Source organism: Lepidochelys olivacea, assembly GCF_965140295.1.
Source record: "Lepidochelys olivacea isolate rLepOli2 genome assembly, chromosome: 10".
NCBI lineage: Eukaryota > Metazoa > Chordata > Testudines > Cheloniidae > Lepidochelys > Lepidochelys olivacea.
This window is the reverse complement of record NC_140420.1, coordinates 31,142,118-31,154,589: the sequence shown is the minus strand read 5'-3', so window position 1 is coordinate 31,154,589 and position 12,472 is coordinate 31,142,118. Positions and strand designations below refer to the sequence as shown.

Sequence of the window (12,472 nt, the reverse complement as noted above, 5' to 3'; positions counted from 1 at the left end):
AAGGGGCTGGTCCTGCCCCTTCCACTCCCAGCATCTGGGCTATGCACCATCCAGGCCCACTCCGGCCCTGCCTCTTCCCACCCCCCGCTCCTGCCCCTCCCCGCCAGTGCCTCCAGCACACTGCCAAACAGCTGACGGCAGCAGGTGAGAGGCACTGCGGGGACAGGGATGAGCTGACCGGTGAGGCCCGCCGCTGGCGGGAGGCACTGGAGAGGGAGGGCCCCACCGGTGGGTGCTCAGCAACCACTTGGTGCCTATGCCTAGGAGCTCTGCGCCCCCCTCCCTCCCCGCAAGGAGATTTGAAAGTGCCCAGGGCTCCCTGCTGCTGATGCTGCTACCACAGCAGCAGCGACCGGGGGCCCAGGACCCTTTTAAATTGCCCAGGCCCCTGGGCAATTGCCCTCTTTGCCCCCCCCCACTCCCCGTCGGCCAGCCTGTCTCTCTCACTGGGCACACACAGAAATTATTAAGTTCGCTGCCTCCAAAGAGGCAGAGCACAGACCAGCCTGTTAGGTTACATGAAAACTGATCCTTCACTGTAATACACAGCACTGAGATGGTTTTGTAATAAAACAAGAATAAGTTTATTAACAAAGAACAGAGATTTAAGTGATACTAAGCAAGAGAAAAAGAGACAGGTCCGGTTACAAACAAAATAAAATATGCTTTCTAATGACAAGAACGTAATCTTAAAAAGTTACATTCTTAACTTTCCTCAACTTGATGTAGGTACCAGCATTCCTAGCCTTTCAGGCTAGGGAGATTCAACTTTCACAGACTCCAAGGGTGCTGTACCCTTTGTCTCCTCAGTGATGGATCACTAAAATGTCTTTTTGCTCCCCTTCTATTACTCAAAGTCCATTGTCTCTGCCTCAAGAGCCAGGAAGGCTTCCTGGGGTGTAAATTCGGTCCCCCAATGTGATTGTTAAACAGTCTTTTCCCCCACCTATTTACCTTGATGGCTTTGTTCTTCCATTGTCCTCTGCTTATGACAAAGCTGGTCAGACAGGTAGGTACACATTTCTTTATCTAGGGCAGTCTGGTTTTATGGTCTGCCTCTCAAAGACATTTTACGAACATATTTCCAGCATACATTTATAACTCTCTGTAGTCAACCCACCCATACATCAGTGATTTTTGGGGTGACCAGTGTGTCACCAGTTTACATATGATACCTTACATGATACCTTTGAGATGCATATATTGTGACAACAGTATGTTGGGGCAATGAGTATGTGAGGCTTGATGTGAGTTATAGTATGAGAGCCCTATGGCAGTTGGCCATAAGGGACTCCCAAGGTCACAAGAATGTGAATTAAAAACAGAACTGGAGTCCCATGTGCACACTCTTGGTTCGACTTGCGTCCTGCGAGTTACCAGACATACATCAAAAAGCTTCCCATTGATCCCTCTGGGTAGACATACCCTGAGTCTGTGGGAGCTGTGTCCAGGCTCCCAGTGCACAATCTGCTTGATCTGTTCATAGATGGTTTTCTACAGGGTTGGTTATCTCTGGGCAGCTTTAAAGTGCGTCCTGAATCCACAGTCGGAGAATCTCTTTGGGGGGAATCACGTGCACAGCCACGTCACAACATTCAGTCCCCTCACTCCTGCAGTGTATTAGCATTGTAGGGGACTCAGTAACTTTCTGTAAAAACAAAGACATGCAAAGCATCTGAGCAGCCTGTGCTGATGTAGTATTGTCCTGCAGGGGCATTTTGGAGTTAGAAACCTTTTCTGCCTACATTTTGCTTGCCCTCCAAGGCCCTTCTTGCCTTGTCTGGCATAATTCCCCAGAGCCCCAGCTCTGCAGGGCCCAGCAGCCCCAGAAACTTGCTTCCTTCTCACTCAGCAAGGACTCAGAGAAGCTAGAGGTCATTTAATTAACCTCAGGCCACGCTTGCAGAGTCATTCCCCAAGGTATGGTATCCAATGCTTTCCTCAGTCTTATGTGCGGTGTCCTAAGCCACGTGCTTCCTTTGGGAGACAGCTGCATAGCTTCAGACTGCCAAGAAGCATCTCCTACTAGACAGACAGAGTTATCCTTTTCTTAATAGAATCCCATGTTTCCTATTGATTCCCTTCAGCATGTTTGAAGGAATCCCTCCCGCCCTCCACTCCCAGAGGATTATGGCCCTCAGGTCATTTGGGGTGGGGTTTTCAAAGGCACCTAAATGACTTGGGGTACAAGTGCTTGTTACTGGCTTTGCAGTGGGGGGCACCCTGAGCCAGCCTTGCTGAGTAATGTGGGTTTCCCAACTCCGGCAGCCAGCCTGCTCCTGATGTGAGGATTACAGACCTGAGCCCTCAACCTGGCCAACAGGGGCAGCAAAAGCAAAGCAATGGCTCTGTGTGGGATCAGCACCATGGGTATCTGTGCCCTCTGATCCACTCCCTTTGCAGAGCATTTCCCAGATAGGTAACTGCCTTGGGATGCCACTGTCTGCTGGGGGAGCCTCTATGGCCAAAGTATGGCTGTCTAGGCCATGACAGCTGAGGCTGGGACTCCCTACGGGATAGGCTTTACCAGCCTGCAAAGGTGACTAGTTTCCAGCCTAGGAAATCCCCCTCAGAGTAAGTGGGGGAAGAGCTATCCCCCACTGGCTGATTCTCTCCCTGCAAAGAGAAACGCAACAAATGCAGGAGCACAGGAGAGGCAGAACAGGGGAGGATGATGTGCTTGGAAAGCAGCTTGTCAGACATTCTTGCCCCTCTAGGATGCTGGAATCCACAAGTGGTGACTTTTGTTTTTGCCAGCAGGTGCTTTTGAAGAGGTGTGTATTGGGGATGAGGTGCTTTTGAAGAGGTGTGTGCCAGTTTTGGGGGGAGGTTATTTTCAGCATATTTATACACTTCTTTCATATTCTAGTTATTGAATATGATAGAGGTATATAAAATCATGAGTGGTGTGGAGAAAGTGAATAAGGAAAAGTTATTTACTTGTTCCCATAATATAAGAACTAGGGGCCACCAAATGAAATTAATGGGCAGCAGGTTTAAAACAAATAAAAGGAAGTTCTTCTTCACACAGCGCTCAGTCAACCTGTGGAACTCCTTGCCTGAGGAGGTTGTGAAGGCTAGGACTAGAACAGGGTTTAAAAGAGAGCTGGATAAATTCATGGAGGTTAAGTCCATTCATGGCTATTAGCCAGGATGGGTAAGGAATGGTGACCCTAGCCTCTGTTTGTCAGAGCGTGGAGATGGAGGCAGGAGAGAGATCACTAGATCATTACCTATTAGGATCACTCCCTCTGGGGCACCTGGGATTGGCCACTGTTGGCAGACAGGATAGTGGGCTGGACGGACCTTTGGTCTGACCACTATGGCCGTTCTTATGAACGTATGTCTCTCACTGGTATTTTCACGATTTTAATAATGATTAAATTATGAACTACATAATTCCTTTATCATGAATTACAGTATATTAAAATCATTGCAGTCACCTACAAGCTGTCTTCACTAACATCCCAGTTTAAACACATTCTGTCTCACTGTAGCTTTCTGGATGAAAGTGTCTGCAAACTTATTTACATCTAGTTCCCTAGTATGGTCTTGCTGCACGTTAAGGACAGCTACTTTATTCAGTTGCGTCTGTCCCATTGATGACTGGAGATAATTTTAAAGTCTTCTGGAGAGTGAGCGTTCTGCAGTTCAGGACGATACAGACACAGCGAGAAGTATTCTTATAAATGTGCAGTTCTCCGGAAACATAGTGCTTCCAGAATACTGCCAATGACTCCAACAGCTCTTTTTTTGATGGGTAACAACTAATTTAGATCCCAACTATACCTAAAAAATGATGGGATTATATTTTTCCATGTGCATTACTTTGCATTTAACAGTGAATTTCATTTGCCATTTTGTTGCCCAGTCACCCAGTTTTGTGAGATCCCTTTGTAACTCTTTGCAGTCTGCTTTGGACTTAACTACCTTGAGTAGTTTTGTATCATCTGCAAATTTTGCCACCTCACTGTTTACCTCTTTTTCCAAACCATTTAAAATATGTTGAATAGGACTGGTCCCAATACAGATCCCTGGGGAACACCACTATTTACCTCTCTCCATTCTGAAAACTGACCATTTATTCCTACCCTTTGTCTCCATCTTTTAACTGGAGTGCCTGGCAATACTTTCAGGATCATCTAACGATCCTTAATAAAAGGCTTGTCATTAAATTACATTATCTTAATCACCCTGTCTCTATTTATAAACAAACTCCATGCCCCAAGGGCAGAAGCTGGGAGCAGCACTGAACTTATCACATTCCACACCCAAGCTCTATCCGGGGCTAGGGCCTTCCCTGTGAGCAGACCGCCAGTGCGAAACTTGGGCGGCAAGGGGGCAGGAACCACTAGAGCTTGTGGGTGCTGAGTATCTCCTATTTTTTCCCCGTGGGTACTTGAGCCCCAGAGCACCCATGGAGTTGGAGCTAATGCTGCAATCCAAGAGCTTTGTGCACACTGACAATGATTGTCCCAGTGTAACTGCATTGATGTCATTGCACATCATTAAGCTGTATCAGGACGTGCTCTACTGTGCTGGTGCAGTCTTGATGCCTTCCGCTGTTCTGAGTCTCCTCATTAGGCAGGCCTAGATGACCAGCCCAAAGCTCTGGCCTGCTCCCAGGCATAGTCAGCAGCCTTCGGCACCCAGCCAGATTCACGGCCATTGACCCCAAGCCAAGACCCTGCCCATTGTGGATCTAGAAGAAGCTGGGATTGCTGTTGGGGAGCACAGAGCTGGCAGCATCCCCAGCAGTGGAGTCATGCTGTCTGCCATCTCACTAAGGCTCAGTTTACACTGTGGTCACCAGGAACAGCTATGCTTGTGAACACCAAGTGTCTACTCTGCACGCACACGCTGGCAGAGGCTGCATGGTGTCTGCACACCTGCAGCAAGGGGCCACGCATGTTGTAGGATTGCCAGGTGTCTGGTTTTCTAGCAGAATGTCTGGTCGAAAAGGGACCCTGGCGGCTCCAGTCAGCACTGCTGACCGGGCCATTAAAAATCTGGTTGGCATTGGGCTGGCAGGCTCCCTACCAGGCTTCGCAAGGCTCTCCGGAAGTGGCCAGCATATCTCTCCACCCCTATATGGAGGGACAGCCAGGGGGGCTCTGTATGCTGCTCCTGCCCCAGGTGCCGGCTTCAGCTCTCCCATTGATTAGGAACCATGGCTAATGGGAGCTGCAGCAGTGGTGCCTGTGGGCGGAGGCAGCGCGCAGAGACGCCTGGCCATGCCTCTGCCTAGGAGCCGAGGGTCATATCGCCACTTCCGGGGAGCCGCCCGAGGTAAGTGCCACCTGAAGCAGAGGTGGAGCCTCAACAAAGGGGTGTGGCAGGGGTGGGGCAAGGGTGTTTGGTTTTGTACAATTATAAAGTTGGCAAACCTACACGCATGACATCTGCAAACCTGCCCTAGGGGTGCCATACAGTGTGTTTGTTAGCATTCTTTCCAGCCCAATTCACTTCCCTGGAGGGACTCAGCCCAGTGCAGCCCCGCTCTGGTTGCTGCTGGTATTACTGCAGAGCCCAGGGCAGCCAGAAAAAGTACAGGCCAGGGCTATGCTGCCCGTGCCTCCAGCACAAGGAACCTGTAGCTCATTACTCAGCCATGCAGCAAGGATGGAGGGAAGGGATGAGGCACTCAAATGGGGAGAGTCAAAACAGGAGGAGAAAGGGGACAACCCCAACAGGGGTTTGTGGGGACAGCCACATGGGGCAGGGCAGGAGCCTGGGGATGGCTGGGCTTCTGGGAACGCAGGGTGGGAATAGGTATGCAGGGAAATAGCCTTCTCCTTCATGCTGGAAGGACTGTTTGGCTTTGAAATACTTTCGTACTTCCCTAAATACATAACACTGTTTGCTCCCGCTGCATTGGGCCCTCCATGGCTGTAGCCCTCTGCGTGACACTACAGCAGACTGTGTTCTCCTGGAGGCTGAACCCCGCCCCATTGGCCCAAGTGGGAGGGGAGCATGCTCAGGATGCCTGGCTGTCATTTCACAGCTCAGGGCTCCACTTAGGAAAGCAGAACAGGCCAACATTGCTAATGCAGGGGCCCTGTGCTGGCCACCCGCATCCATAGGTAGGGGCTTAAACAAGCGATCTCATTCCTAGAGCTGCTGAGACCCTGCAGTTTGAGTCAGTGCTTGGATGCCCTAAAAACCAGGCCACTTGCTGAGGTGCCTAAATTGAGATTTAGGCACTTAGCTTCAGGCAGCTGTGTTTGAAAATGTGCCAATCATTCCCCTCTGGATTTCAGCTCCACTTGGAAGGAGCAACATCCACTCACTCACTCAGTCTCTTCCTCCCTGGAAATATACAGCATCCCAGAAATAACAAGGAAGACAAAGAAATTACCAGGGTGTCTGGTAGGACAATGACTGGACAGCAGGAATACTGGAAGATTTGACTGATTTTCCAGGCCAGGAAAGGCAGGGCCAAGACACCTACAACAAATCCCGCGAAGGACACCACGGCAGTCATCATCCATGTAGATCTGCCACCATCTAGAGACAAAGGAAGGAAGGAGGACTTCAGCAGAGAACCTTCGAGGGCAAGCGACACAATTACAGATCCTGAGAGAAATGCAGGGCCTGTCCTTCTCACTGACCCCAATGGGAGCCGTGAGTCCAAAAGAATCAAACACTGCCCTGCCAGTGCAGGGATGATTCTTTCCCACACACCCACCCCGCTTGCAGAAACAATTGCAGCAGGCTGTGTACAGGGCAAGAGACAGCAGGCAGAAGTGAAGAGGAGAGATGCTGGCAGACTGGGCAGCTGCACAGAGAGTCACTGCACCATGCTTCCCTGATACTACTGGTGAGGAAGTCTGGTCATCACCTGGCCCGCGAACACACTGCGTTTGGCTGAAGTTGCTGCTTCTGTTGATGGCCTCTACATAGGTCTGGGCTTTCACACAGTACTCAGCTCCTGCTTCCATGGTGTCCAGATGCACCACAGAGCTGATCCCCTTCACAGTCTTCTTGTGCACCTGCCAGAGGCGATGACAAGGAGGTCAGAGTCCAGAGCCCAGTGAGAGCAGGGGGCTTGCGGGCAATGATGGCCTGATTGTAGGCTGTAGGGAGAAAGGGCTGGGAGAGTCAGAGAGGAATGGGGAGAAGGGAGTGGGAACTAAGGAACCAAGAGATAGAAAGGGAAAATGGAGGGGGAGGTTATGGGGTGGGAAACAGCACAGCAGAGTGAGACTGGACAGCCACCGGGGTAGAAGGGATGGGATGAAAGGCACTATAAGCCAAGGGCAAACAGAGGCTTGATTGGAGCGAATGCCTGTGTCAGGAGGTTGTGAAGGCATCTCCATGTACAGGGGGAAGGGAAGGGAGGGGAGGCCACGGGGCCTAGAGCCCTAGGCAATTGATCCTGGGTGCCAGAGGAAGGCAGGAAGAACTCTGTGACCCCAGGTTCCTGCTCGAATGCCACACCCAACTCCCGTCCATTAAATGTGTGCGATAACTCATTGACCAGGGCCTGTGAGTGAGAGGAACAAGCTCTCACACATGGTGAACGAGAGGTACAGGTGAGGGAAGGAATGAATGAGGGCAGGGATAGACTACGAGGGGAGAGAGTGCAGTGGCAGACAAACCTCTACTCTGCCCCGCACTCTGGACTAAAGTCCCCTCCACTCCACAATTTTGGGATCCCCTTACTTTATTTACATCTGAGATGCAGAATTGCAACAGAGGTTAGAGAGACAGAGTTGTTTCCGCTAAGGGAAGCATTCCATTTTCATTTGTGTCCCTCACTTCAGGCTTTTGTGACACATTCATCACACTGCTGACAGGCTGAGAGGAAGGCTTAATGTATTTGTTTTGCATGGAAATTCATTAGTTTTTCATTAAAAAAAAAAAACCTAAGGAATTCCATCATTTGCAACGGTAATGAACCACTGAATGGGTGTGAACCGACAGCACACTGCTATTACTTAAGCTACAGGAGGGACTCTGCTAACTAATAGCAATAGTGGGTTGTTATCTTCTGTGTGCCAGCCAGTAGAGGAAGCTGTATAAACACACATTTTGCTAGTTGCTTTTAATTCTGTGAATATTCCAGATGCAATGTGCATCTCCCAGCAGGCCCTGCTGAGCCTCCTGTGCCATATACATTCAATGTGCACAGAATTACAAACAGGACACAAGAAAATCAGAACCTCCTCCCCATCAGAATATCTTTCTCTAGGGGAAGGTGCATTGGGCTGGGAGCCAGGACACTTTGTGGTCTAGTCACTAACTATTGTTAATACTTCTCTGTAATACACAGCCCTTATTATAAATCCTCACATAGTCCCATTCTAAGAGGAAGACAAATATTAGCCTCCATATATTTTAGCAAAGCACTAATTAACATGGGGCACAAGCTCGCTTCTGGTTGAGCTGGCTTCTAATATGACAGATGTTGTCTCAGCCATTTAGCTACACTGTCTCTGAGAATGACTATGCCAAATTATGAGCTTGAGTATTCTGTCTGTAAAATGCAGAACTCCTGCATATGTAAAATGCTGTTTCAGTGAGTTACACATCATCCTCTAGTGGCTGGTCCATAGTGGATATGAGGCTTCTCCCGCTACCAGTTAACATAAGTAATCCTTCAGCTCAAGTAGTATCTATCAGTGCTAATGCTGCATGGCTCACAGCCTGCTCATGTTGCATTTGGGGAGGGGGGAGTTTTATAATTGAACATAAGATTGTTTTTTTTATTATTTTAAACCTATGAAGTTATTTATAAAACACTGCAATCTTAATAACCTTCTTCTGACACAAAGTCAGAAGTTAGGAAATGCCAGACTTAGAGTTGCCCGTGCAACTTCAGTCCTGCCCGCTTGTGTGAATGCATTATGTTTTATTTACATGGGAAAGTGGCTTTGTTTTAATTTAAATTGGGTTTTTAAAATCAACATCGTTAAACTGGTTCAAACTCCCGTGTGGTTGGTTTTATTCCTATTTAAATCAGATACATTTGCTTAAATGATTCCTAATTAATTTAAGATAAACTGAAATAAGTCTGATGTAAACCATAGTCAGTACATCCACACATAGGTTTGCAAGGGATTAAATTGGTTTAAAACCCTACCTGTAGTTAAATGGGTGTAGCATTGCCATGTAGGCAAGGCCACAATTTTTAATATAGTATTTTTTTCCACAGGACTCCTGCATCATTCAATGCACAGGAGGGGCCTGCTCTGGAGACAAATCAGGGATGTGTAGTAAAAGGAGATTGGGAAGGAGATAGGGAAGTGTTACTGCCATTATACAAGGAACTGGGGAGACCTCATCCAGAATACTGTGCGCAGTTCTGACCTCCCATGTTTAAGAAAGATGAATTCAGACTGGAAGAGGTACAGAGAAGGGTTATTAGAATGATCAGAGGAACGGAGAACCTAATTTACAAGAGGAGACTTAAGGATCTTGGCTTGTTTAGCCTAACTAAATGAAGGCTGATTGCTCTCTATAAATAGAACAGAGGGAGAGGAATTAAGGCTCAATGTTGGCATAAGAACAAATGAATATGAACTGTCCATCAAAAAGTTTAGGCTTGAAATTGAAAGAAGGTTTCTAGCCATTGGAGGAGTGAAGTTCTGGAACAGCCTTCCCAGGGGAGCAGTGGGAGCCAAAAACGTAACTTGTTTTAAGACTGAGTTTGATAAGTTTACGGAGGGAATGGTATAATGAGGTCGCCTACAATGGCATGTGGCCCATCTGCAACTGCTATTAGCAAATATCACCAGTGGTTAAAGATGGGAGAGGGAGAGTTCCAAATTACTATAGACAGTTCTTTCCCAGGGATCTCTCTGGTGGGTCTTGCTCACACGCTCTGAGTAACTGATCATCATCTTTGGGGTTGGGAAGGAATTTTTCACAGGTCAGATTCGCAGAGACCCTCAGGGGTTTTCACTTTCCTCTGCACTATGAGGCATGGGTCACTTGCTGGTTTAAACTAGAGTAAAGAGTGGTTTCTCTGTAACTTGACGTCTTTAAACCATGATTTGAGGACTTCAGTAGTTCAGCCAGAGGTTAGGGGTCTATCACAGGAATAGGTTAGTGAGGTTCTGTGGCCTGCAATGGGCAGGAGGTCAGACTAGATCAGTGGTTTTCAAACTGTGGGTTGCGACCCAGTACTGGGTTGCGGAATGTAAGGCAATGGGTCGTCACAGCTCTGGTCTGCACCGGCTAAGGCAGGCTAGTCCCTGCCTGTTCCGACACTGTGCTGCGCTCCAGAAGTAGCCAGCAGCAGGTCCGGCTCCTAGGCAGGGGGGGGTCATGGGGCTCTGCGTGCTGCCCTTGCCCCAAGCACTTGCTCTGCATTCCCATTGTCCGGTTCCCAGCCAATGGGAGCTGGGGGGTGCGGTGCCTATGGGCGAGCGCCGTACACAGCCGTTTGTGCACCTCCGCCTAGGAGCTGGACCTGCTGCTGGCTGTTTCCAGGGCACAGCGCGGTCCGCAGTGCCAGGACAGGCGGGAAGCCTGCCTCTGCACCCCGGCTGCACTGCTGACCAGGAATCGCCAGAGGTAAGCCCATGCCCCAGCCCTGCACCCCAATCCCCTGCCCCAGCCCTGAGCCCCCCTCAAACCTGGAGCCCCTTCCTGCACCCCAAATCTCTCATCCCCAACCCCACCCCAGAGCCTGCACCCCCAGCCCAGAGCCCCCCCACACACACCCCGACCCCCTGCCCCAGCCCTGAACACCCTCCCACACCCTGAACCCCTCATTTCTGGCCCCACCCCACAGCCTTCACCCCTGCACCCCAACCTTCTGCCCCAGCCCTGAGCCCCTCCCACACCCTAAACCCCTCATCCCCAGCTCCATTGGGTCATGGGCATTAACAATTTTCTTCAACTGAGTTGCCAGAAAAAAAGTTTGAAAACCACTGGACTAGATGATCAGAATGGTCCCTTCTGGCCTTAAAGTCTGCATCTAAGTGTGTGTGTTTCCAGTGGGGTCCTGCAGGGATCAGTCCTTGGCCCTACACTAGCCAACATTTTTATCAGTGACCTGGAAGAAGAAAAAGTCATCACTGATGAAGTTTGCAGATGAGACAAAAATTGGCAGAGTGGTAAATAATGACAAGGACAGGTCACTAATTCAGAGCAATCTGGATCTCTTGGTAAGCTAGACGCAAGAAAACAATATATGTTTTAACACAGCTAAATGTAAATGTATACATCTAGGAACACAGAATGTCGGCCATAGATACAGGATGGGGGGACTCTACCCTGGAAAGCAGTGTCTCTGAAAGAGATTTGAGGGTGATTTTGGGTAGTCAGCTGAATATGAGCTCCCAGTGTGACACTGTGGCCAAAAGAGCTAATGCAATCCTGAGATGCATGAACAGGGGAATCTCGAGTAGAAGTAGAGAGGTTATTTAACTTCTTTGTTTGGGTCTGGCATGACCGCTGCTGGAATACTGCATCCAGCTCTGGCATCCACAATTCAAGAAGGATGTTGATAAATTGAAGAGGATTCAGACAAGAACAACAAGAATGATTAGAAGATTAGAAAAAATGTCTTATAGTAATAGACTCAAGCAGCTCAATCTATTTAGTTTAAAGAGAAGATTAAGGAATGACTTGAAAGAGTTTAAATATCTACTTGGGGAACAAATATTTAATAACGGGCCCTTCAATCTAGCAGAGAAAAATATAATACAACCCAATGGCTGGAGGAAGATGAAGCTAGACAAATTAGGACTGGGGGAAAAGGCGTAAGTTTGATAGTGGGGGTAATTAACTATTGGAACACCTTACCAAGGGTCTTGGTGGATTCTCCATCACTGACAATTTTCAGATCAGGTTTAGATGTTTTTCTAAAAAGACCTGCTCTAGGAATTATTTTGGGGCAGTTCTCTGGCCTGTGTTATGCAGGAGGTCAGATTAGATGAAAACAGTGTCCTTTCTGGCCTTGGAATCTACAAACCACAGCCTGCCCAGGCTAGGGGCAGGTCAATCAGACCTGGCAGAAGGGCAGACATCTTGACTTTGTGATTATTTTAATTGTAATGGTGCAATGTGCTTAAACATAAAGACTTGCTCTGTGACTTCTTGCATGAGAAGTGAAACACAAAATGGCAGCTGTCTTGGACAGGGACTTCCTTTCCAGTTACATTACTGCATACACCACAATTGGCTTATGATCGTAGCTGCTACATCAGAGGTGGGCAAAGTACGGCCCATGGGACCATCCTGCCCGGTCCCCGAGCTCCTGAAACTGAACTGGTGCTCTGTGCTGCCCCGTGGCGTGGCTGGCTCCAGCCGGGCAGTGCGGCTGCCTGTCCTGGTGCTCTGGGCAATGCGGCTGTAGCACCCCCAGCCACCGGTGCTCCAGGCAGCGCGGTAAGGGGGCAGGGAGTGGGGTAGTTGGATAGAGGGCAGGGGAGTTCGGGGTGGTGGTCAGGGGGCGGGGGTGTGGATAGGGGTCGGGGTGGTCAGAGGGTGGGAAACGGGGGTTGAATGGGGGCAGTCA

The 12,472-nt window shown here is 49.0% G+C and overlaps 1 protein-coding gene across 2 annotated transcripts in view; it reads right to left on the bottom strand.

The window, feature by feature from the left end:
* Positions 1–615: 615 nt before the first annotated feature.
* IL20RB (interleukin 20 receptor subunit beta) overlaps positions 616–12,472 on the bottom strand; it is a 33,363-nt gene continuing 21,506 nt past the window's right edge. For both annotated transcript variants that reach the window (XM_084641884.1, XM_084641885.1), the window contains 3 exons: positions 6,842–6,992; positions 6,359–6,507; positions 616–1,648 (listed from right to left, as the gene is read on the bottom strand). In XM_084641884.1, coding sequence (XP_084498010.1) covers positions 1,523–1,648; positions 6,359–6,507; positions 6,842–6,992 — 426 coding nt within the window. In that variant the 3' untranslated portion in view covers positions 616–1,522. The remainder of the gene's footprint in view (positions 1,649–6,358; positions 6,508–6,841; positions 6,993–12,472) is intronic.